Here is a 23,116-nt window from a genome sequence, read left to right as displayed (position 1 = left end):
CCGAACACCAGAGAGGCGACAGAGAAGGTGGCCTAGATGTTCCCCTTAGGAAGCCCTTCTGACTATCTCCTGAAGCATCCGTGCTGGATCTTGAAAAGAGCGATAGTTAGCTACCTTTGGAAACACTGCCATGGTGCAATGGTTGTGTAGGTGAAATAACGGATTTTTAATAAGGGAGATCAGCAAAAACTATTCCTCCGAGTTTGGAAACTGTTAGCTCTAATTGCTGTAATTATTATAAGATGAAATAGTTTCAAACTTCAGATTATCTAAAATATTTTTTCTCTTTAACAGTGACCAGTACTGACTATGAGACAGCAGCAGATGCAACAGAGACTTCCTCCTACTACAGTGCCAAAGAGTATATTTCAAGGTAAATCTAACTCTAGTTCTTTGTAACTTCTGACTCGGTAAGATCAATATATTTCTGTAATGTTGCTTTCTGCGTGGAAATACTGAGTCTGTTTTTGCTGTACCTGGCAGGGCCAGTTTAATGTAATAAGGAACAGTCAGATGAGATGAGATTCCAGTTAGAGTAACTACTGCAGCTGGACATTTATCATGGGCTAATTTGCCCTGCTGCTTTCAAGCGAGCCTGGGGATTTCTCCACTGCTTTTAATGATATATAGTACTGCATGTGCTGTTGTGATGACAAAACGCACAGAATGAATTAACCTGAAATAGGCGATCCTGATTTCCTTAACCCTTTGCTGTCTCGGTGACTTTCTTCTTTCTACCTCTAATTGCTTCTTAGCCGCGAGCAGGAGGAGTCTACCACTGAAGAGGAGCAATTGCCTCAGATCCTCGATGAGCTTCATGATATTCACGTGGCACCTGGAGCATCTTTGGCAAAATTTCACCTGAAAGTGAAAGGTGAGGGGAGGCCACAACACTTTGTGTTGTTCCAGGTTTGCTGTCGGAGCGAAGTGCTGGACAAGGTTTTCTGATGCGCTCTTCCACAGTTGTGCTCCCAGTCTGTTCATCTTGCACCATTTTTGCATAAGCCAGCTAGAAGAATATGTATGTGCTGATGAACCTTGGGTTCTGCAGCAGACACAGGGAGATAAAGTGGCCTATTTTGTGCCCATATCTGCAGGCATAATTACAGGCATATGGTGCTGAAAACTGAGTCCTGTAATTCTCTGAGCACACTAGTTATGCAGAAGCAATAAGGAATGAAAAAGCGAGAATATCTCTTTATTCACTTTAATAAATGAAACAGTCCTGGGCTAGGAACTAGTGATGAGTCCTAGACTCATCTTCCCTCTCTGCAGCATTGTCTTACCCTGTTATGAGGGAGTCGCTGCTACAGGCTAAAAACTGCAAAAACTTCTTTCTGCTCTCAGTGGTAGGGAGAGGTAGGGATTCTCCTGCTTTTCCTATTGCTGCCTATTAAAATGGCGAGAGCTGTTTTGCCTTCAGTGTCCTTGGAGCGGGTGTTGAAGTTGTGATACAAACCAAGGGTGACTTAGGTCCACATTTTGCTTCGCTAGGGATTTCAGTGTTTGGCTTTGTGTATGTTGCAAATCGGGCCTGAGCATTACCTTTCCAACCTGGAAAGTATTTGGATATGCAGCAAGTACAGGGAGTGTCAGAAAATGAAGAGAAAGGAAAAAACCTTCAACAAACAAATAGAATTGAATAAATTTGGCAGTGATTTCTAACGGGGCGAACCCTCAAAACGATAGCACTGGGCAGATCTGAGGTTTCCTCAACTGTTCTGAAGCATGTGGTTGGGTGGAGATGTTCCAAAATGGTCACTGCTAATACGTTCCGTTCTCTGCATCTGTAATTGCTGCCTGCAGGGTACCCAGAGCCTCGCCTCTATTGGTTCAAAGATGGACAGCCACTAAGTGCCTCGGACCGTATCCTGAAGATTGATAAAAGAGAATTCCACTCCCTGGAAATTCTCAATGTCACCAAGGCTGATGCTGGCCAATACTCAATATTTGTCATTAACTCTGCTGGTTCCGCATATTCATCAGCCAGGCTGGTAGTCAAAGGTAGATTTTTTTGGCATGTCCTGGCTCCTGATTATCTTTATTCCAATGACTCACTCTGTTTTATATGGTGGTTGTTCTTGAAAAAGCCTACCAATGTAAGTCAAGGGAGATGAGGAAGTCTGTGGTTAAAACATGATGTATCTTATTCTTAGTTCACCTGTAAGTTTACAGTGTACCCCTAAGGTTAGACATGTCGCTTCTCCAAGGCCTGATTGTGGTCTCAAGTACACAGATTTCGTTCCTGCCTAACTTCACCAACTTTAACGGTTAATTTTACTAAAACTGAGGGCCTTCTGCGAATCAAACTTGTGGCTGTTCCAGTAAGACACTGCAGCAATACTAACAAATTTTGAGAGTTGTGGAAGTAGGTGTTTGCAGAGATGATTATGTGTATTTGTATTTATTAGCATAATTCTTCTGGAATTACTAATTAGGTGAGCTTGGTAGGGGTGAGTTGTAGTTTATGAAAATTATCTTTGTAAGCGTGTGTAATATTAGTAATGGAAAACTGAAACAAAATCCATTCCCATGCTATATGACTATTCTTGGTATTTTTATTCATAAATATACTTTAGAAAAAGCATAACATTTTAACAGAACTAATATTTCTGTGCAGTGTGTCCTGCGGTTAGTAATCCCCTGGAATCACGTTTTTTTCTTTGAAACTCATGGACAGAAACATATTTGTAATTTTGTCTTTCTTCCCTGTTTCACAGGACCTGATGAGAAAGAAGAACCACCAGAAACAGGTGAGAGGCTCCATAGCAGATGGTAACAGAACCCCTAGAAATTTTTCAGGTAGTCTTAACTCACACAGAAGGTGTAACCATGTTTCACCAATAATGTTGTTTTCAGATGCCCATGAGCAGCTGATACCACCAAGGTTCCTGGAAAGATTTACTAATAAAAAGGTTAAGAAAGGTGCAAGCATCACATTTTCTGTAAAAGTTGAAGGTAAGTGGTCTAGCTACATAACAATTAAATTGCATAGTTTCATGACGCATTCTTGTCTCTCTTTGGGCCAATTCACTGTAACTTGATCTAGCGTATTGAATCTGAAGTCCGGGGCGCTAGTTCCGACTTTGTAAGAGACTTCGTGTGCCTCATAGCAAAGCATCCAACTCAACTTCACTTCCATTTTCCTATCTATAAAAACAGGCATAATAATAGTTACTAGTCTTATGAAGATATGTTGGTTAACTGGTTTTATACAGTGCTTTAATGTCCTTAGAGGAGTGTGCTGTAGAACGGTATGTGTTCCTTCATTGTATACCGTGACTGTTACTGCTGTAAAAGGATCACAAAACAGGTCAAAAGCAGCGTTTGTTACAGCATGGCTCTTGAGGCTTGTAAGAAAGGAGTAACACTGTTAGGAAAATTAGAGCTCCTTGTATTCGTTTTCCTTTAGGATATCCACTGCCAACTATCACTTGGCTGAAAGAAGAGTCTCAGGAAGACATCCTTTGGATCAAACCCGACACTCCTGGGTATAAACTCGCCAGTTCAAACATGCATCACAGTCTAATCCTGTTGGATGTTAAAAAGAAATACAGTGGGCCGTACACATGCATTGCTACCAACAAGGCTGGCCAGTCCATCTGCACTGCCACCCTAGAAGTTGCAGATGGTAAGTCTTTCTTGCAGTAGAAGCACATTTTCTGCGTTGCCTTTCATGCAGTGGCTAAGAGAAAAATAAATGTGACTGATAAGGAAATGACACAAATCATAACCTAGCAGGGTGGAGAAATGCATCTGTATGGACAGGGAGGGGAACGAAGTGTGTTTGCATCATATGAGTGGGAGTTTGTGCCCTGGGTCAGGAGCTGCTAGCAGGACAGCTTCACTACTCTGGTATTTCCAGGAACCCATGTCTAGAAAATGTGCCCCACAGTAAATACATAAAAAAATACTCTTTGTTTTCTGTCCTCTAACGATAAACCCTGACCTTGCAGTGAAAGAGGCTGAAGTTCTGACCCAGGAGCACGTGATGGTATCAGAAGCCATAATGACCACCCTGGGGTAAGTGTTTGTCTGCCCAGCTTGAAGCACGTTCTGAAGAGTGGGATCCACTTAAGCACACTTTCACTTCTAGAATATATCCAGCCTAAAAGACTTGACCGGACTTCTGGAGCCAATGGAGAGCGATGGGCACTCCCAGAGGATGAATTTCCCTTCCTAAGGGTCTGCTTGCTCTCTGGAGGTGTCCATCTCTCTCTCTCCATTGCCTACAAAAGGATCTTAAGTGAAAACCAGAGGAAATTAGTCCTACTTGGCCTAATTGGCACTAGTCTGTACTTACCAAGGGTTTATAGCTGATATTACTCTACAAATGTTCTGTTTGCTACAATCTTGATAAAACTTGGTAGCTTTCAACCGAAACGTTATTTATTACAGCATCAAGCTTGCCTGTTAACATTTGAGTTTTATGGCTGATTTGGGGGACTGTCTGCACAGGGAATTTGCTATGAAGAAAGCTCCAGTGTGAAATCAGCTCTTCCACTGCAATCTCGCACATGGATGTACCTGGCCTTTATTAGACATATTTGGAGATATGTAATTTATTGCTTTGTGAAAGTGGAGTGAGCTTCCTCGTGCTTCCTGTGTACTGACAGCATTGTGCAGAGATTTAGGGCAGATAGCTTGTACTGTGAAAATTTATACCCTTGCTGACTTTGTAGTAGTTTCTTCACGTAAACAAGCTCAGATGTCCTAATCCTTCTCTGAAAGTTTAAAAAAAAAAAAAAACAAAAAAACAAAAAAAACCTCAGATGCTATTTCCTTAAAGGCCTGATATAAATAAATAATTTTTAAAGGTCATAAATCCCACCCAAATTGCCATGATTTTTCATTTTAACTTCTAATCCTGCTTTACTCTTTTTTTTTATTTTTTTTCCTTTTTCCAGAGCTGTTCATCCCTCTGAAGCAAGAATAGGTAAGAGAAGCTATTTTATATGAACTACTCCTACCTTCCATATCTGCAGCTCGGATGGTCTACATATTTCATTATCACCACCTATTTTTGTTCTTTTTCCTCTTATAAGTTCCTGAAATATTGGAACTTTTCAGGACTGCTCTCTGTTCAGGGGTGAATTATTTGGAGGAAATATGAGCAAACACAGGTTTAGAAGCAGGAGAAGTGAAGAAAATTAGACTTTGCTTCTAGAGAAGCTTTTGTTATTTAAAGAAGCTGACTTTTCAGTGAAGTATTGCATGCTTAATAGAAAGTTCTTTCTTTCCCAGGAGATCTTGATGGTGTAGCTGGTAAAGAAGGTGTACCCCAAAGCCCTGTTTCCTTAGCCGATGTTGGGACAGAAGAGTTCTTCCAGAAACTCACCTCCCGTATCTCAGAAATGGTATCTGCAAAAATAAGTCAAGGTAAGTGACCTGGCAAATGCAATTGAAGTAATACAGAAAATGATGCAAGCTCTTTTTAGGTTTCATTTGATCTTTAAATATCAGTGAGATTTGTGAAGCGGGTTCTGAGACAGTCATCCTGCATAAGTATTTGTGAATGTTTAGGTCTGAGAATTTTTAGCCAGAACCTATCCAAGCTGCTACATCTTCACCCACAATTTTGAACGAAAAAAAAAAGCTCTTAAAATAAACTGACAAGGCTAATGTTCTTTTTAAACATATAGTATTTAATTAAATAAGCAGGAGTAAATGTGAACTTGAGGTGGAGGGCAACTGTAAAAATGGAAGTGTGTTTTGTGCATCTTGGGTATTTCGAGTTGTTAAGTTAATGCATCACTGCTGAATCTGAAAGCAATCCTGCTTTGCAGGCTTTCCCCATCTTAATTTGAGTTGTAGTTCACAATGGGATTTTAAAATCAAGTCCAGGCTGAAAACTGTGTGTATAGCTGTGCAGTAAACTAATGATTTGTTAAATTAAAATGAAAAATTCTGGTTTGTTTTGTATGTGGTAGATTGATTCTCTTGTAGTAGGATTTTATCTTGAAGCAAAGATGAAGTCATACCTCTTGTACAGATATTTTTACTGCGATAAGCATGTAACCTCATGCATTAAAGCATTCTAATTGTTTATGCAGTCCTAAATATCGATAGGCAATTGCACTAAATGCTGCAAGTGCTCTTCTCAGCAAATATTTAATTTTATTAAATTAAAAGTTAGTATAGACCTGACTCATGTTCAAATACAAGAGCTGCATTTCACGCTTCCCTGTCGCTCTGCTTTTCAGCCACACTTCGAGTACCAGGTGCAGATAGTGACGATGAATCCAAAACTCCCTCTGCATCTCCTCGCCATGGTCGATCCAGGCCTTCATCGGTTGCTCAGGAGTCCTCCTCTGAATCTGAAGATGGGGATTCCCGAGGGGAGGTATGTTATCTTTATGGACCAGTTTGATACCAGGAAAAACAGTTATTTAGAATGCTCAATCGCTTGTGTTTTAAGGATCTCCATCCTACTTTATGGGATCTATCTCACTTTAGTAGAGACTGGTATTTAAGTATGGGCCCTGTGATACAGAGCACAGACCTAGCACTGGAGAACAAGATTCTGATGCTCACTATGTGATCTTGAACAAATTGTTCAAGTCAATATGGTCAAAACAGAGCCATTATTCAGCAGTTGTTTCTTTTTTTCATGGCTTAGCTTCAGAAAGTCAGAGCTTGATTTTCTGCAGCCTCAGATAGAGTTTGTCAGAAGAATTTTATTGAGAAGTTGTTCCTGTGAAAAATGACTATTTGGTGGAAATCTGAACTTTTTTAGGTGTTCATTTCAAACAGTTTTTTTAAAAAAATTAAACCTTTAGCAATGTTGACCTATTCTGACATTTTCAGGACCACTGTTTGTTTTGACTTGGGAGCAAAATTCACTGTTTCATGATGTAAATCCAAGATACTGCAGAATGTTTTGAAAATATGTCCAGAGCCTTTCTGAGACTTAGTTTGCCACCTTGTAAAAAGTAAACAGTGATTCTCTGCCGTACAAGGGTTGGAGAATAAAACATTAAACGCAGATGAGCACACTTAGGTTCTGAAGGCGATATGGTATTGTATTCCCTTTTCAGAGCTCAAAATAACTGTCATTTCATGCGTGCAGATCTTTGACGTCTACATGGTCACCGCTGACTTTGTGCCTGCTGCTCCTGACAAGGAGGCCATCACTTTGAAGGAAGGGCAATATGTGGAAGTCCTTGATTCAGCTCATCCACTGAAGTGGCTAGTCAGGACTAAACCCACAAAATCGAGCCCCTCCCGACAGGGCTGGGTATCTCCAGCTTATCTGGACAAGAAATTAAAGGTAATTGATCGTCCTATGTTTATTTTTCATGTAAAATTGCTTCTTTCTCCTGCAGTTTAGAGCCATCCCTTTAAACTGAAGTGAAGGGTGAGGAGGTCATTGAAGGGGTCTGTAACATGATGGGGCTTTTTCATGTTTTGATTAGACTATGTTTTTGTGTGTGTGGAGGGGTGCCTGGGCTTGAAAGACCTAATCAGTCTCCAGCAAGCAAGAAAGAAGTTTCACACTGCTGCATTAGGGATTGCTGAGGGATTAGGGGTCTTTGAGGGATATTCCTCTGTGCGTATTGGCAAAAGCACTGTTAACCGAGAAGAATAACATGTCCTTTCTCTTGTATTGTAGTTGTCACCAGAGTGGGGATCAACAGAAGCTCCCGAATTCCCTGGAGAATGCGTTTCTGAAGATGAATACAAAAGGAAGCTGACGTAAGCACTTGTCGGATTGTACAGGCACCGCTTAGCCTTGCTGCTGTTTGAACTAACATGAATGTTGGTGTCTAGGTCCCGCCTGAGTCACCCTTTCTGTATCACTGAGGCCTGCCATCTCCCTTTTCCCTCACTTGATTCTCGCAACTTTTGCTTTGCCAGTGATTTCAGCTTGGAAAAATTTCAGCCAATTGAAATCATACTGGAAGGTGGGCTTGAAAGGAGGATTTTCCGTGATGTCCTTCTGGAGGCTCTCCGATTTCACAAAAATCTTAAACTTGTTTTGTCTCTTTTAAGTACCTCTGTACTTTGGGATGCTCTGGATTTGAGCACGATGTCTAAAGAGGGAGTGGAAGTGCTCTAGGAAGACCAGCTACAAACTTGTATTGCTCAGCTGTGTATTACTCCCTTGCAGTGCAGCGCGCTACTGAGTGTGCTGTCATAGAGATATTTGCCTCTGTAACATCTTGCTGGTTCCATAACGTGCCATCTAAGTTGCTGCTGTCTACTCTGCACAGGTCCTCCTGTTGCTCGCACTCAGTTTCATCTGGCCCAGCTGTACATGTCTGTAATGTAGGTGCCTATCTGTAAGCAGAGTGTCTAAAATCCCTTTATAGTCCAGGGAGATCTAGTCAACCTACTCAAAGGAGTCCTCTGACCAAATGTTCATCTCTGTTTTAGAGACATGTCAAAAATAATTGTGCTGATTGTTCTGCGCTTTCTTATCACCTGTTTGTCTCCCCTTCAGCATTGTTATTCAGGAGTTGCTGATCTCAGAAGAGGATTACATTCAAGATTTACAGTTCTTCCAGACTCATCACCTCAAGTACACTGAGACCTGTCGCAACGTCCCAGGAGCTGTTTCCAGTCAGAAATCCACCATCTTCAGAAACATCGATGATATTGCTCGTTTCCATTCCAGGTGGGCATCCCTTCATTTGAGACAGAAGGATAGCTTCTGTACCTGGTGTCAGAGCTACAGTAACTATGGAGGCTATAAAGGATGTGGAGCACTGACAGTTTTGGGGTGTAAAAGAGTCGATGGGCATTTTAGGATGAGATATGATGGCATTGCTTAAGTCAGAGCACAGGGCTGGGACTCCTGTAAGAGTCCCCAGGGCTTCAAGACTTCTCATGTCCTGCTTATTTCTTACCCTTTTGAGTGAATTTAATTGAGAAGTGTTAAACACGGCAATATCCTTCATTCCCTCAGTCCTTCCTTTAATCTGTATTAACCTGAGATTGCCTGGTTTAAAAGTCTGGCTGCTGGGACGGTGTGCTAGCCTTATTCCATCACCTGATCCTCAGAGGTCTTTTTTTTCCCTTCTGCAGTGTCTACCTCCGAGACTTGCAGAAATGTGACACTGATGATGACGTGGCCATGTGCTTTATTAAGCACGAGGCAGAGTTTGATAAGTACATCCAGTACCTGGTGGGGCGGATACAGGCTGAGTCAGTTGTTGTCAGCAAAGCTGTCCAGGATTTCTACAAGGTAAAACAGTAGCCCAAGTACCTACCGAACGTGCATCCGATAACCCACTGTATCGTGAAATATAGGCATTAATTCAAATATGATCCCAAAGAGGATTATTAAATATTTTCATGGGAAATCATTGTCAAATACAGTAGTTTTGTATTTACTGTCTAGCTCTTCCTAGTAGACACAATCAGTATGTCCTTATGAATATTATAAAGATTATATAGATATGAATATGTACATGATTATGTCACTGTTAACAGTATATGGTGAAAGTTGTATTAAATATAGGAACTTGAGGAAATGCTATTAGTCATATAAAAAAGTCAAACTCTAAATTTTAGTTTCTCTAAAACTTTATCTCAATCTTTCCTCATTCTTGTATATATTTCTTTAGAGATATACAGATGAAATTTTAGCTACTGAAGATCCTTCGCAGCCACTTGTCCCACCACTGCAGCACTACCTGGAAAAACCCATAAATAGGATCCAGCAGTATCAGACTATTATCAAGGTAGGAGCTTTTGTTACACACTTTTATCTAATAGGCTTATGTTCTGCTTGGTGTAGCCTCTGAGGAAGAAGACTTCATTCTCCTTTCATATTCTCTGCGTTCATCCTGTTGTAACTCCGCTTGAAAGATGCTTGAGTGAGAAGGACTGTAATTTGGACCAGTGATGGTGATCTCTAAAGCGTTCTGTAAATATGAATTCAGGGAGAGGTTCACAGTTTCCAACTCCATAAAGATCAACAAGCTTTATCCGAATGATCTTTAAATATATGTACATGTGCGCGCGCAAATGCACATACACATAAAATGTTTATACACGTAGGTATGGATATGTGCATACATATACACCCATGTATATATATATATATATATGTATGTATGTATATATCCATAACAAGGAGAAATTGCTACACACTCAGCAACAGATCTGTTATAAAAATAAGCAATTTCCAGACTGTAAGATACTGACTTAGCAGTTCCCTCCTTGTATTTCATATACACGTTATGGTAAGATTAGACAAAGTTCTGTTTTCTGAAAAGCTTTACACCATTTTACCGTCATGAACTGTTTCACCTCTCACAGCTTTCATCTGTCCTACAGTTTCAGGTTCTGGCCCGTACCACAAAAAAACATTTTTCAAAATAACATTTTTATAGTATTTTTCATGGGAAATAGCATTAGGATATCCAAATATTGGAAAAGTGCCAAAATTGTTACGTGTTCTAACTTGGATCATTTGAAGAAGGTTCAAATTAATTTTCTAATTTTGAACCCCTGCCCCTGAGCACAAACACCAAAGCTAATGGTCTCTTGGAAATGAGAGCGAGCATGGGAGCTTCCCATGTCGCCATTGCTGAGAGAGGACAGTAGGAACAAATGTGAGAAGAAATAATGCCGTTTCCTATTTTTTCCATCCTTTCTTAATTTTACCAAATATCTATTGTGTTTTTAGCACTGCCACATGAGTTGCATGCCTCGTATCATCGGCAGGGTAAGGGCAAGACAAATACAATAGATACATTTAGGATTGCTTTGGGGGTTTTATTTATTTATTTATTTTTTCAGTCACTGAAGCGTGTCTGGTATATGCTTCAGCTTTGTCTTTGTTCAGTATCAATTGGTGCAGGGAAAAGCTAGGATGGATAGTCAGGGAGGCCCCAGAATGGGCTGGAAAAGAGAGGATTTGGTAGCTAAAGAGCACACAGTGAGAGAATGGGGTAAAAGTTGCTCAGATGCAAGAGCTGGAGGACAGTTTGATATCTGGGAACCTCTTCTGGTATCAAGGAAATGCTCCCCCCTGCCCCTTTTTTTTAAAAAGAAACATCTGCCCTGTAACATTGACTTCATTCATCTACAGGAATTAATCCGAAACAAAGCAAGAAATAGTCAAAACTGTGCCTTGCTGGAGCAGGCTTATGCCATTGTATCTGCACTCACCCGAAGAGCGGAAAACAACCTCCATGTCTCGCTCATTGAGAATTATCCAGGGACCTTGGAAAGCCTTGGTGAACCTATCCGACAGGTACTTGGAATTTCTCACTCAGTTTTATTGTTGCATGTGCCTTCAGTAATTTCCAAGTAGCCTTTGGTCCTAAAAGAAGCTCCTTTATGAATTATATCTGAACAGAGTATTTCCTTATTGCCTTTTTTATTGTTCAATATGTGACACATCCCTGTGCATGTGAGAGATGGGCCTACTGGTTTGATGAAGTTTTGAAGTACCAGAGCTTATGGGCCACTTCACACATAATGTAGTTATTTGCCTTTGCGAGCCACTCACCCGACAGGAGGAGATTTGGTTTGGTCCATATGTGATTTTTAAGCATTTTATTTATTGCCCCTTCTCTCCCCTTATGGGCCAGGTACATGGTCCAACTCCTGAGCTTACTGGCATCAGTGGGGTTTTTTGTGTTGATTGCTGAGGAGTTAGATGCTCACTAGGCATTTTCAGTATAAATTTTCCGTTAGTATCAGTACTGGAGGAGTCTGCCTACCTGAGACAACTGGACTTGAGTTCTGTATTTATCTGACAGGAAAGAATATCATTTAAAGGCCAATGTAGTGATGACCACTGTGTGCCCATGTCTCAGTGCTGTCAGTCTCATGCATCACCCTTAGCATTAGAAACAATCTGCTGTGTTGTAATGAAAATAAAGTGCTTAAGATGAGGATGTAACAGTAAACATTTGTTATCTGTTGGCTGGAAGATGATGGTGAGCCACCGCGGTAATTATTCCAGTTATGGCTAAGCGGTCTTCCTTCTTTTTCCCATCAGGGCCACTTCATTGTGTGGGAAGGAGCTCCAGGAGCCAGAATGGCTTGGAAAGGACACAAAAGACATGTCTTCCTCTTCAAGAATTATATAGTGATCTGCAAACCAAAGCGGGACACGAAAACAGACACGTACAGTTACATCTTCAAGAACATAATGAAGGTCTGTTCCTTACCTCCTCACCTAGAGCATCTCTCTGTCATTGAGGACTTTTATGTCCAGCTTCTGGTCATCTAAAACTAGAACATTTCACTAATTCTTTCAAACTATGTCTTTGTTTCTGAAAGCCTGTGAAGCGCAAGTAAAATCTCTGTCTGTCCCCAAATCCCTCAGTTAGCACTGTTGGAAACATGTCAGACATCATCAGAAGCCCAGGCAGATTTTTACTGTGCAGCAATGAGTTTACAGCTAAAGTGTGTTAATTAATTACATGAAATTGATGTGAATTTTGGTTGGGGTGCTGTCTATAGCATTTGCTAGAGTTTGTAGATCTTTGGTATTCACAGTCTGTAGGGTTGGTAGTAAACTGGAGAAAACGTTGTTTCAATTATATGCTACATTTCCACTAGCTCCTCTCTGCTGGTTACGTCCTTTCCTGAAGCCAATTCCTGTTTAGAAATCAATGCGACCAACTCATCTTCAAAAATTCAGGGCCCAGATTAAGACTGTACGAAATTGCACATAGAGTTTCCCTAGGGCATTAGATGCTCAGCTCCAGTTAAAACAAAACAAAACAAAAGGTGGATTTCTGGACCTAGCCCCAGTCAGGGTCTTCTAAAAATACTTACCACTGTCATCACTGATATTCACAGGCTGTTCCTCCCGTCCCCCCTGCAAAAAAGGACGCTTTGTCCAGAGTGCAACTGCTGTGTAATTTCTTTTCATGTAGTGCCCGACTGTGGTGTTCCTTGGTGCTGATGTCAGCCCAACAGCGCTGTGCTCTTGGAATACCCTTTAATTCTGGCTGTTGTTTTCCTGAAATGTGATAATTACTCCCAGACGGAAAATGGGAGAATGTCTATTTGCTATTCGGAAAGCCAGGTGTACTGGAAAAAGGATTGCAAAGAAATCCTGATTGCTCTTCGGCCACTGCCACTTTGCATCGCTCGTGCAGTCTGAAGAATCTTTAAAAGCAGTGTAAATTATCACTATTTCCCCTTTTGCTGTTGGAGCATCTAATATAACTTTAATGGGACTTACGCGTGACTCAAGTCCACTGAAGGGAATATATTCTGGAAGTAGGAGACTTGCTGGTGTCAAATAATTATTTCCATTTTAAACTTTTATTGAAGGTGGTTGTGGTCCACAAAGACTAGGTCCAGATCTGAACTTTCCTGAACTCTGGGCTTACTGTGGGGAGCGAGGTAGTGGCCAAAAATCATCTCTAAGTAAAAAGAAAAAAAAAAAAGGTGTTGACGTTCTTATGCTCCTGTTGTTACACAGCTGAACAACATAGACGTGAATGACTTTGTGGAAGGAGATGACCGGGCATTTGAAATCTGGCACGAACGAGAAGACTCAGTCCGCAAGTACCTCCTTCAGGCGCGTACAGTGAACATCAAGAATTCCTGGGTGAAGGAAATCTGTGGCATCCAGGAGCGGATCAGTCAGCCTGTCTGGAGTGAGTACAGCCCGAGATGGCGTGAACCTCCCAGTGCTGCCTTGGGGATGTCTCCCTGACTCAGGAAGGCGATTTTGTTGCTAGGAGGGAGAGAACCTTCTAGGGTCATCTGCCACCTCAAAAACTAAACTAGGGTTAGAGGTTTTCCTTCAGTCACATCACAGACTGCCATAAATAACAACTCGCATGACTAGGCAGCAAGTGTGCTTCAGGTGGAACGATCGTAGCTGCTTCACCTGAGCTGGGGCAGGCACCTTTGTCAGCATAGGACAACAGTGTGTTTTAGAAGTTTTAACAAATTGCAGAGTTGTCACTAGAGAGGCATTTGATCTGGCAGGGATTGCAGAAGGGTAACTGACGACAGAATTTGGGGACAAAACCACAGTCCCACTCCATGAAAAGCATCAGACTCCAGTGGGAAGAGTCCCGAGACCTGACCCAGAGACCTACTGGTACCAGTGTGATTTTGTTGGGTATTGAGTCCTCCATTCCAGAGTTCTGGCTTACTTTGTTTTATCGGGACACATGGCTTTGCTTTGGATTTTTATTTTGTCATCCAGGCTGCTTCATCCTCACTGTCATTTAATACTACGCCAATTTTGTGTCCGCAGAATTTATCAGGAGGATATTAAATCCATATTGTCCAGATAGGAGCTAGAAATTATGTCCTTTACTGCATAAGTCAATCTGGCTTCTTAGAAATCTGAAACAGATCTGTTTTTGGTGTATATGCACTGAAAACAAGTCTGGGCAGTTTATTTTTAAGCTCTTAGTGTGGTGTTCTAATTAGGAAGACTATCAAAATAATTTTACATAGCTTCTTGTGGTAGGAATAAATCAAAAGTCTCTTAACAAAGCATAGACTTTGCTGCATACAGAGCAACAGAATATTGGTTTCGTTATCAGCGGTGCACATTAACTGGGGAATTAACTTAACTGTGACAGCTGTGTGGTGTCTGAATAATGGATTTGCTTATTAAAATCATGGCCTAAAATACTTCCAGATCAGCAACAAATCCAGGATTTTTACGTCCCATCTCTAAAGCCAACAAGCAACTTTTGGCAGGCTCAACTTATTCTCAAATAAGCAAGAACAGCACGTCACCTTGAAAGTCATTACTTGCTAAAATTTTCTTTTCTGGTTCCCATTCTGAACCTCACAGTTCTGCAAAAATTCTGCCTATTGTTACTTTATTTTGCAATAGGCATTCTGTGGACGGAGCCCCCTCCTCAGGCCTGACATGCTTATTCTGATGTTTCAGTACCGCCGGACTTTGAGGAAGAACTGGCAGACTGTACAGCTGAGCTGGGAGAGACAGTCAAGCTGGCTTGCAAAGTTACAGGAGCTCCCAAGCCATCCGTCTGCTGGTATAAAGGTATAAGCAGCAAGTCATATTGCCACGAAATGCGTATTCCAAGACTGTGCTCTGTGCATATTGCTCTTTGTGAAGTTGTCAGTGGATAATCTGTAAGCTGATCACTGGGAGACACCTGAGTCTGGCTTTAAAGAAGTTAGCTACTAGGCAACCAAGCTGCAGTAGCATGGACCTTCCTGTGACTTAATGTACCCTGCTTTTCAGGTTTGCAGATAAGTCCCTACGAAGCCACATCTTGTTGCAGTTAAACAACTTCTTGGAAATGAGTAACTTGTTACACTAGCTCGGACCCTTCTATGCGATAACGCAGGCAGCTCTGTGGACACATTCCTTTTCTCAGCGTAACTATATTGCAGGGGAAACAGCTTTGCAATAAGTTCACACCTCGTAAAAATATGTTCTGCGTGCTTGCAGTCTCTTTATAAGTGTTTCTTTTACTGCACTTGGTAGCAAGTAAGAGCTTCAACTGCACAGCACATACTTTGGGAGAGTTTCATTTTTAAATGAGGATTGATGATGAATGAGATCCCCCAACAGAGCAGAGTGTGACTTGGAGCAGTGCTTTGTTCACAGGATGTACTGCAGAGAGCTGGAGGAGGATGAGCTCGTTGCTCAACTACCAGGTTCAGCTGCAGAAAACAAATACAGCTCTTGGACCTCTTGACAAAAGAGCTGGATGCAATTCCTAGGGAGAAAACATAATTGATACCAAACTATTTACTAAGACTTTTTTTTTTCCCCCTGTGTCTTTAAGATGGGAAACCAGTGGAGGTGGATCCCCATCACATTATAATAGAAGATCCTGATGGTTCGTGCACACTGATCTTGGACAACCTAGCAGGCAGTGACTCAGGACAGTACATGTGCTTTGCTTCCAGTCCTGCTGGAAGTACCAGTACGTTAGGAAAGATCCTTGTTCAAGGTAAAATCCTGCACAGATGCGTTGTTTCCAAGGGGTCTGTTATGTAATCCCCTAAACATGAATATTAAGGCAATGAAGAAGTTCGGTATAATATATGCAGTATACTCCCTTGAGAAAGTTCTTTGATGGTACAGTAGTGAATTGTTCCTAGAAAATGGGGTCTTTAGGGTCTTGTGTGGAAGAATTATCTGGTCAGGGACACATCCCTTGCATCTGTCAGGGTGTTGTCATAGTTCCAGCTGTTGGCTACATTTATCCTTGCTTTGCAGTGCCACCACGGTTTGTGAACACGGTTAGAAATGCTTATTACATTGACGGCGAAGATGCTCAATTTACCTGTACTATTGAAGGAGCACCTAGGCCTCAAATCAGGTCAGTTCTTTAGAAGTCGCTTTGGAACAAATTCTCTTTTCCCATTTTCGGTGGTCAGAACAGTCTCCTGCCCTGTCCTTCAAGGTTATGAACCCTTCATCTCTGTGTCCTCCAGCTTGTCCCCATCCCAATCCTGGCTTTTCCTGGTCCCAACATTCTTGGCATTCTCATGCAATTTATTCCAGCAAGCACCTGAAAAGAAACACCTACAGAAAATACCTGATATAGGACTGTATCAGATCTAATGCCTTGACAACATTTTATGAATCCTTCATGTTCCCTGCCCTACACTTGAGTTGATTCTATCAGCAACCAGTCTGGGGTATTCAGATAAAAAGCTCAATATAGCTTCTCGGGATTGGGACCACTGCTCCCTGCATTGGCTAATGAGATTTCTTGAGCGGTATCTCATAGGCCTGATGAGTACAAGTATCCATGTGTGATCTATCTGTAGCTCTGTCTGCCAGGAAATTAAAGCCAATGTGGGATCCAGACTTTTCTCTAATGGTTGACTCTTGAGTTGTTTGCCCACTGGCCTGATAGGTGGATGAGTGAGCTGGGGACTCCTTGACACTGCATATTTTCTCCTGGTTTACATTCAGTATTTTCCCCATGCAGGTGGTACAAAGATGGTGCGCAGCTGTTGGACACAAGTAAATACCAGACTTTCAGTGAACCACGGAGTGGCATGTTAGTCCTGGTGATCAAGAACCCTGACAGGGAAGATATGGGATACTATGAATGTGAAGTAAGTTCAAAGAGATGTAAAGATCTGCTGTCTGACATGTCATAAATAGGAGAATTCCTTTTCCTTGGAGAGATTGTATGAGATTAGTGGCTGATTAATTGTTGTTGCATGTCATGTCAGAAAAGCTCATCATAAAAGTGAGGTTCTCCTGAAGTGGGCCTGGTCTGTGATCATCCCAAAGCTTCAGAATATTCTGATCTGAGATTTTGGTTGTTCAAATAAGAACAGCTTATTCTGGAGCTTAAAGACAGATCCAGACCTCTAGGGCTACCTCTGTGCAAAGTTTAGGAGCAATTGGACATGAAGTTTTGTTTCTGGACCGTTTTTAAATTAAGAACAGATTAATGCTGCTGCAAAGAAAGCATCCAAACCCCAAAGAAAAAATTAGGTTTCAATACAAGTGAAAACCACTGGAATTCCTGTTTATTTAAAAAGTATACCTGGAAGCATCTAAGAGATTAAAATAATTTGAATGTAATACAAAAAAATCTTTTAAAAGTTAGTCACAAGTTATGCATTCATTGTAATAAAATACGAACAAGCTCTCAGGGCTCAGGTATAATAACAGTTGACCATAATTTATGAACTTATCCTGGGTCAGCTGAACGATGGTAAATGGCTCTTAGCTCACAGCAGCTTCAGTTATTCTGCATAAATTGCTAGGTAATCTGATATAATTTAATGACTTCTACTAAAAGTTTAGCAAAATTACATTACTTTGCATTTGTGGTAAGCTAAGATCCCCAAATCCCTTATTTCCTGGGCTGAATAAGACTTGGTGGACAAATGGCTGATAAACAAAAACCCCTGTTTGACTACCATTTAAATGGCAGATGATAGGAATATGTGTCTGTTGGTGGAGATAGAGCCACCTCAGGGCAGAGCCACAGGCTGCAGAGCGACCTGCAAGTAACTGTAGGTTAGCCGACGTGCTGTAACTTGTCTGTGCACATGAGTCATTTGTGCTAAAGCATTATAATGAACTCCACTGAGCAGCAACGTCTTCATTCAGACCCTAGCTTAGGTTTTGGGGTCACGTCTTCCTCCCTTTCTGCTGTGAGTTGCAATGAATTTCCTAACTTAGCTGCAGTATCGTATAGAAGAGTTGTATCGTATAAAACCATCCTGCATTTTATTCAGTACTGCATGATTCTCTTTAGCTGGTGAACAGATTAGGGTCAGCGAAAAGCGGAGCAGACCTTTACCACCACAGTGCAGCAGCCCTGACTCAGGAGAGGAGAGGAGATCAAGCCATTACCATAGAAGGTATGATCCTTGACCAGCTCTGTGAGTATGTCAGTGATTTACTCTAAAACCATCTCACTGAGGATCGAATATGTTTGCCATCTTATCCATGTTGATTGTCGGTGTACACGTATCTGTATGTCTATCGAGAGGTGCATGGGTATGTTGCAGCTCAGCTCTACAGCCATCACCATCTGTTGATTTCTAAACCTGGCAAATCAACTTCATCATATAATGCTCAAAAGTGCATTATATGGAAAAAGAGGAGCAAGTGAAGGGTATGTCACACCGCCACTAATGCAAGAAAATGTTTCTCTTCCCGTTGGAGTACTTGAAAAGGTGTGGGTCAGTTTGGCAGAACATGAGTTAAGGGTTGCTGACAAAAAACCAGGGTCCTGTAAGTAAAGCTGCAGGTGTATTGTGATCTCTTCCTGAAATACCACTGAGCAGCATCTGGAATGACTGAGAAAGCAGAACTAATAGCTGTATGTCCTGAGCAATATTACTTCACCCGTTAGCAAGGGCTGTTCAGGTATTACACCCCACATAGTCGTAGAACCTATTCCCTTTTTTCTGCATTTTTTTTTCCAATTGAATTGATAGGGTGATGTGGACTGATCTTACAGCCATCCAGTGAGGCATCTCTTTCTTAGCACTTTTACGGTGCGACTGCTTGAAGTTATCTTCTTATTCAGCGTGAATTCAGACTGAGTTTAGATGAGAGGCTTCATCTGAGTAAAGACTGTTCACCGACATGGGAAGCTGGTTGCTGATACTAGTTAGAAGTGTGCTTGGCCTACTGGGCATGGGCACAAGCACTGTCCTTGTAGTCCTTTATCAGAAAACCATCAAAAGTTCAAAAGCATTGCAGGGAGAATGGTGTTAGTACAGCAATACCGTAACCGTCTCAGTAGGATAAACCTTGAAGTATTTGAATGCTTTGTCCTTGCTGTGACCTAAAGAGAGAAAAATAAGTTGCACGCAAGACATAGAGGAACACAGACAAATTACTGTTAGGGCAGCATGTCTTGATGAAGTTTTCTTGTACGGAGGCAGAAGATGTTATAAAAATGAACAAGGGTTGTAAAACAGCGTTAGAAGCATTGCTCAGCTCTCGGGGTTTTAAAAATATACGTTCAGCCCTGAATTACTCATGTGCTGTAATACCCACAGCGATAAAAGATTTTGTGAGGTTGATTGAAGAAACGTGATCTGGAGATTGCCTGGAAGCTGTGGAAGTGTTAGGAAGTCATTTGTGATCGGTGCTGTGCTGTTGCCCAGACTTGGCTATAGGGAAGGAAATGACTCATCTTCGCAGAGGAATCGAGAGCGAGCTGGTTCAGGACGAAGGGAGCAAAGAGTAGTGCTGAGCCAGGCTCACCCATGAGACAAGATGATTGTTTTGAGCAGAATCACATCAGGGATGAATTTGGCATAATGCCCTTGACCGAGGAGGCCTTGACCTTGACCGATTTGCTGCTTTCTTGACAACCAAGAACCAGCCTCGATCTAGCTATCGAGGAAATCAGGTTCATCTGGCAGAGAAAAGGAGGACAGATGGATCTCACGGAGGCTTTCTCTTTCCATCTTTATAATCCTTTCTATTTTTGAAAATAGGATTATTGGTAGCTTCACCAAGAAGACAACGTTACTGCTGCATGGTATTATTCCATTAGAAAATAGTAATACTGTGTCTGTTTTGTAGCTCACCTGCTAGACCTTAGTGGGTCTAAGTTTTACCTGATTTCTCCTTGGTTCTATGAAGTGGTTACTGCTGGAGCCTCTTGAGGCCCCCAAGGGGCTTCAGTTGCAATTATTTTAGTTTTTCGTCTCTTGTCTTTCTGTGCTGTTTATTATGCTGAGCAAAACCTATGGGCACAATTTGAAATATCGTATTAGTCCAGTGGTTTACAGGCCCCGACCTGCAGTCAGTGGCAGGGTTTTCATGTCCCGTCACCATGAGTCTGCAAAACAAACCTGTTGTCATTAGATTTAAATTCACGGTATGGGAATTTGGACACCCACTGGAAGAACCAAACCCCAAAAGGATGAAAACCACTGGACTAAGGAATCCCTTTTGTGAGCAGCTGGCAACTCAGGCTGCAAGCCTGAAACGCGGAGGTCTGCCTTCAGGTACGCCTGGTCGCTGCGCTGAAGTCAATGGAGAGTTGCTTTAAAAATCCGCTTTTGGTGGATATTGGAAGGACTTTAGACACTTTAAAAAAAAAAAAGTAACTGAAAGAAGATCCATCTCTTTGACTTCAAGTTGAGTACGTGCTTTGTGGGCAACCGTCTTGCTGCTTCATCTGCATACGGCAGATCTGTCCTGACATGGGCTGGCTTGCGGTGGCTCTGGCATTCCTTTTTTAACGTATTAACATTGTGATCGAGTACGCCAGGTTCACTAACTTGTGAAAGTCCTGCATTCCTGAAAGGCGTTGAATTCTCATCCAGGCTGGCGTGTCCTGGCCGTACAACGAGACAGTCAATGGTGAGGGAATGGGTCGGCACCACAAGTGGAGATGAGCAGAAGCTTAGAGAAGAGAGATGCCCAGAATATACCATTTAGAGCAGGGAAACAGGAATCTCTTCGTAGTTCTGCCTTAGTTCTCCTTGCAGAGCTTTGGACAAGTTACTTAGGACCTTATACCTCCGACTTTTGGTAATATCGGTCTCGCAGGATAAAGCTAAATATTCTGAGGCTTTCAAATATAACATTTCTTTAAGAGCTAGAGAGACATTGTATCTCTTAGTGCTACCCTCTTACTGAAGAAATGGGGAATATGAGTTTGTCCCCCTGACCTTTTTAAAGTTCCCTGGTTGGGGTGATGATTAGGATAGTTTCCTCATTGCTTTTATTCTGTTATCGTTCTTGGTTAGTCTCAATTTTTGGCTGGTCGTATGTTTTTCAGTGCATAACGTGAGTGAGCACAGTCTGTCTTTAGGATCATCTCAGTTGCTGCAAGAGCGAAACATTTTTTTTTCCCTTTCCAGAGAGTGCAAAACATTGACATTTCTTTCATGCAATTTAGAAAACTGCAGTGTGTCCACAAGTTGTTCAAATTGAAAATAGCTTCAGCAGTTGATGCTGGATTAAATATATCGGCCATCGCACGTTAAGCACTGAAATGTAGCAGAAGAGGGGTGAAAGCAGAGCAGCGTTCCTGTGGTTTCCGCAAAGGAAAAATAGATTTAGGCTTCTGTGAGGGGAGAAAGTGGAAGGTAGAGTTTGTAGTAAGGGCCGTGCTGGAAACTGCATTTCATCCGTTCACATCCACCAAGAGTCGACTTTCATTCAGAGTTACCCTAAATGTTTCATAACTTGTGAGTCGATCATTTAATGCATTAACCAAAGAAGAGTCTGGTCCTGCAGAAGCACTGGCTGATCCTAATGCTTACAGCTTTTAACCTGCTTATCAGGAGCTCCTGCTTTGCAAAGCTGTTTTCCTAAAATGCTCTCAAACAAGTTGAAATGATAAATCTGGTGCAAAAACCGATGCAGGGTGTTTTTCTCTCGGAAGAGGCAACCCAAATTACTCTCATCCTACTTTCGTGTGGTTCTGTCCTTCACATAGGATTGCTTAAATCCTCTCTCATACCTTGGGTCGTACATATAAAATTCCTCTGTCATGCACTAAACTGCAGGTCCTCAGGACGCCTTTACTCTGTGCCGTTTACAGCTTTCTCGTGCCCAGGGCTGCTGAACTTTTGCATACTGAATCCCTTTGACATCCGCTGCATATGGAAATACTGCAATTGATGTCATTTGGATGGACGGCAAGAACAGGCATTAATAAAGCAAGGCATGCAAGAGAATTCCTCTTACAGACAGTGAGGAAGTTCATTAAATACATATTTAATTATCAGCTACGTGTAGCTGCTGTTAAAACAACCCTCTAAAAGCCCTTTGTTTATGTATGTAATCAAATTAATTAATGCCCTATTTACAGCAGGACTGATTCTCTTGCTGCTTATGGATTCATCTCGTTACGTTATTTGATGAGATTTTCTAAAAGTTATGTTGTGTATAAGTTGCACAATATTGATTTAAAGGTTTAAAAATTCAGTGAAAATTTCTAACTTGGGTGCAGTGAGTTATTCGAGCGCTCAGCTCATCTTCCATCACTGAGCAATACTCATTTCATAATTAAAAAGAGATGTTTTAAAGTGTTTTAAAATTATGATCTAATGATAGGTTAAAAAGGCTATATTGTACTTGCATTCAGAGATAAACATTTGAAAACAATCTTGTCCTTTACTTACCTGATAAACTCTTAATTCCCCAGATTATTTTGTTTAAACCTACGTAGCTCTGGAGTAACATGCCTGAGTCTATTGGGTTTGTTCCAGATTTGTACACACGTAAATAAGACAAGGCTCTGCAAAGAAAACTTCAAGCTCTAGGTCAGATATTAACATCAGTATTTGCACAAAATTCTCCGTAGTCATGGTGGGATTTCCAGTTTTACTTAGTGGTAGCAGAGAGCCCTTGGAAGTTAAGTTATATCTAATACTGTAAGTATTTTTAATTTCCAGTCAGTGCAGTTTTTGGCCAGTACTGCAAACATCAGCATTTACCATAAGCTCTATCAGAGAAAACACAGATACTACAAGTTCCCTCTGCAATAACTATGATTTTATGGAAATAGCACAATAGCAAGTTTGGTAAATGTTACTTTTTTGATGGCCATAGCTGTTATCAGAGTGAGAAAGACTAGGGACTGCAAACAGATTTCTTCTATTTTTTTTGTTTAAGCTGCATTTCACTTTTAATTGTACCAACTAAAAATTTTATTTACTATATAGGGTGGTCTGGAAGATTGCAAAACAATTGCTGGAAAAACACTTTGAGATTAAATTAATTTTTTTTAGGAAC

At 41.3% G+C, this 23,116-nt stretch overlaps 1 protein-coding gene across 1 annotated transcript in view; it reads left to right on the top strand.

Moving 5' to 3' along the window:
- Positions 1-23,116, top strand: part of LOC136991349 (obscurin-like) — a 157,830-nt gene that overhangs the window by 94,900 nt on the left and 39,814 nt on the right. The window contains exons 58-80 of the mRNA XM_067292216.1: positions 295-373; positions 756-874; positions 1,807-2,004; positions 2,721-2,753; positions 2,860-2,958; positions 3,413-3,631; positions 3,957-4,023; positions 4,908-4,936; positions 5,245-5,379; positions 6,204-6,343; positions 7,070-7,270; positions 7,613-7,695; positions 8,444-8,617; positions 9,028-9,187; positions 9,570-9,686; positions 11,042-11,206; positions 11,960-12,118; positions 13,400-13,577; positions 14,840-14,953; positions 15,708-15,875; positions 16,145-16,247; positions 16,866-16,995; positions 18,156-18,261. Of these exons, the coding sequence (XP_067148317.1) occupies positions 295-373; positions 756-874; positions 1,807-2,004; positions 2,721-2,753; positions 2,860-2,958; positions 3,413-3,631; positions 3,957-4,023; positions 4,908-4,936; positions 5,245-5,379; positions 6,204-6,343; positions 7,070-7,270; positions 7,613-7,695; positions 8,444-8,617; positions 9,028-9,187; positions 9,570-9,686; positions 11,042-11,206; positions 11,960-12,118; positions 13,400-13,577; positions 14,840-14,953; positions 15,708-15,875; positions 16,145-16,247; positions 16,866-16,995; positions 18,156-18,261 (2,976 nt within the window). The remainder of the gene's footprint in view (positions 1-294; positions 374-755; positions 875-1,806; positions 2,005-2,720; positions 2,754-2,859; positions 2,959-3,412; positions 3,632-3,956; positions 4,024-4,907; positions 4,937-5,244; positions 5,380-6,203; positions 6,344-7,069; positions 7,271-7,612; positions 7,696-8,443; positions 8,618-9,027; positions 9,188-9,569; positions 9,687-11,041; positions 11,207-11,959; positions 12,119-13,399; positions 13,578-14,839; positions 14,954-15,707; positions 15,876-16,144; positions 16,248-16,865; positions 16,996-18,155; positions 18,262-23,116) is intronic.

Source organism: Apteryx mantelli, chromosome 2 (assembly GCF_036417845.1).
Source record: "Apteryx mantelli isolate bAptMan1 chromosome 2, bAptMan1.hap1, whole genome shotgun sequence".
In the NCBI taxonomy this organism is placed as follows: domain Eukaryota; kingdom Metazoa; phylum Chordata; class Aves; order Apterygiformes; family Apterygidae; genus Apteryx; species Apteryx mantelli.
This window is presented reverse-complemented; position numbering and strand designations above follow the sequence as displayed.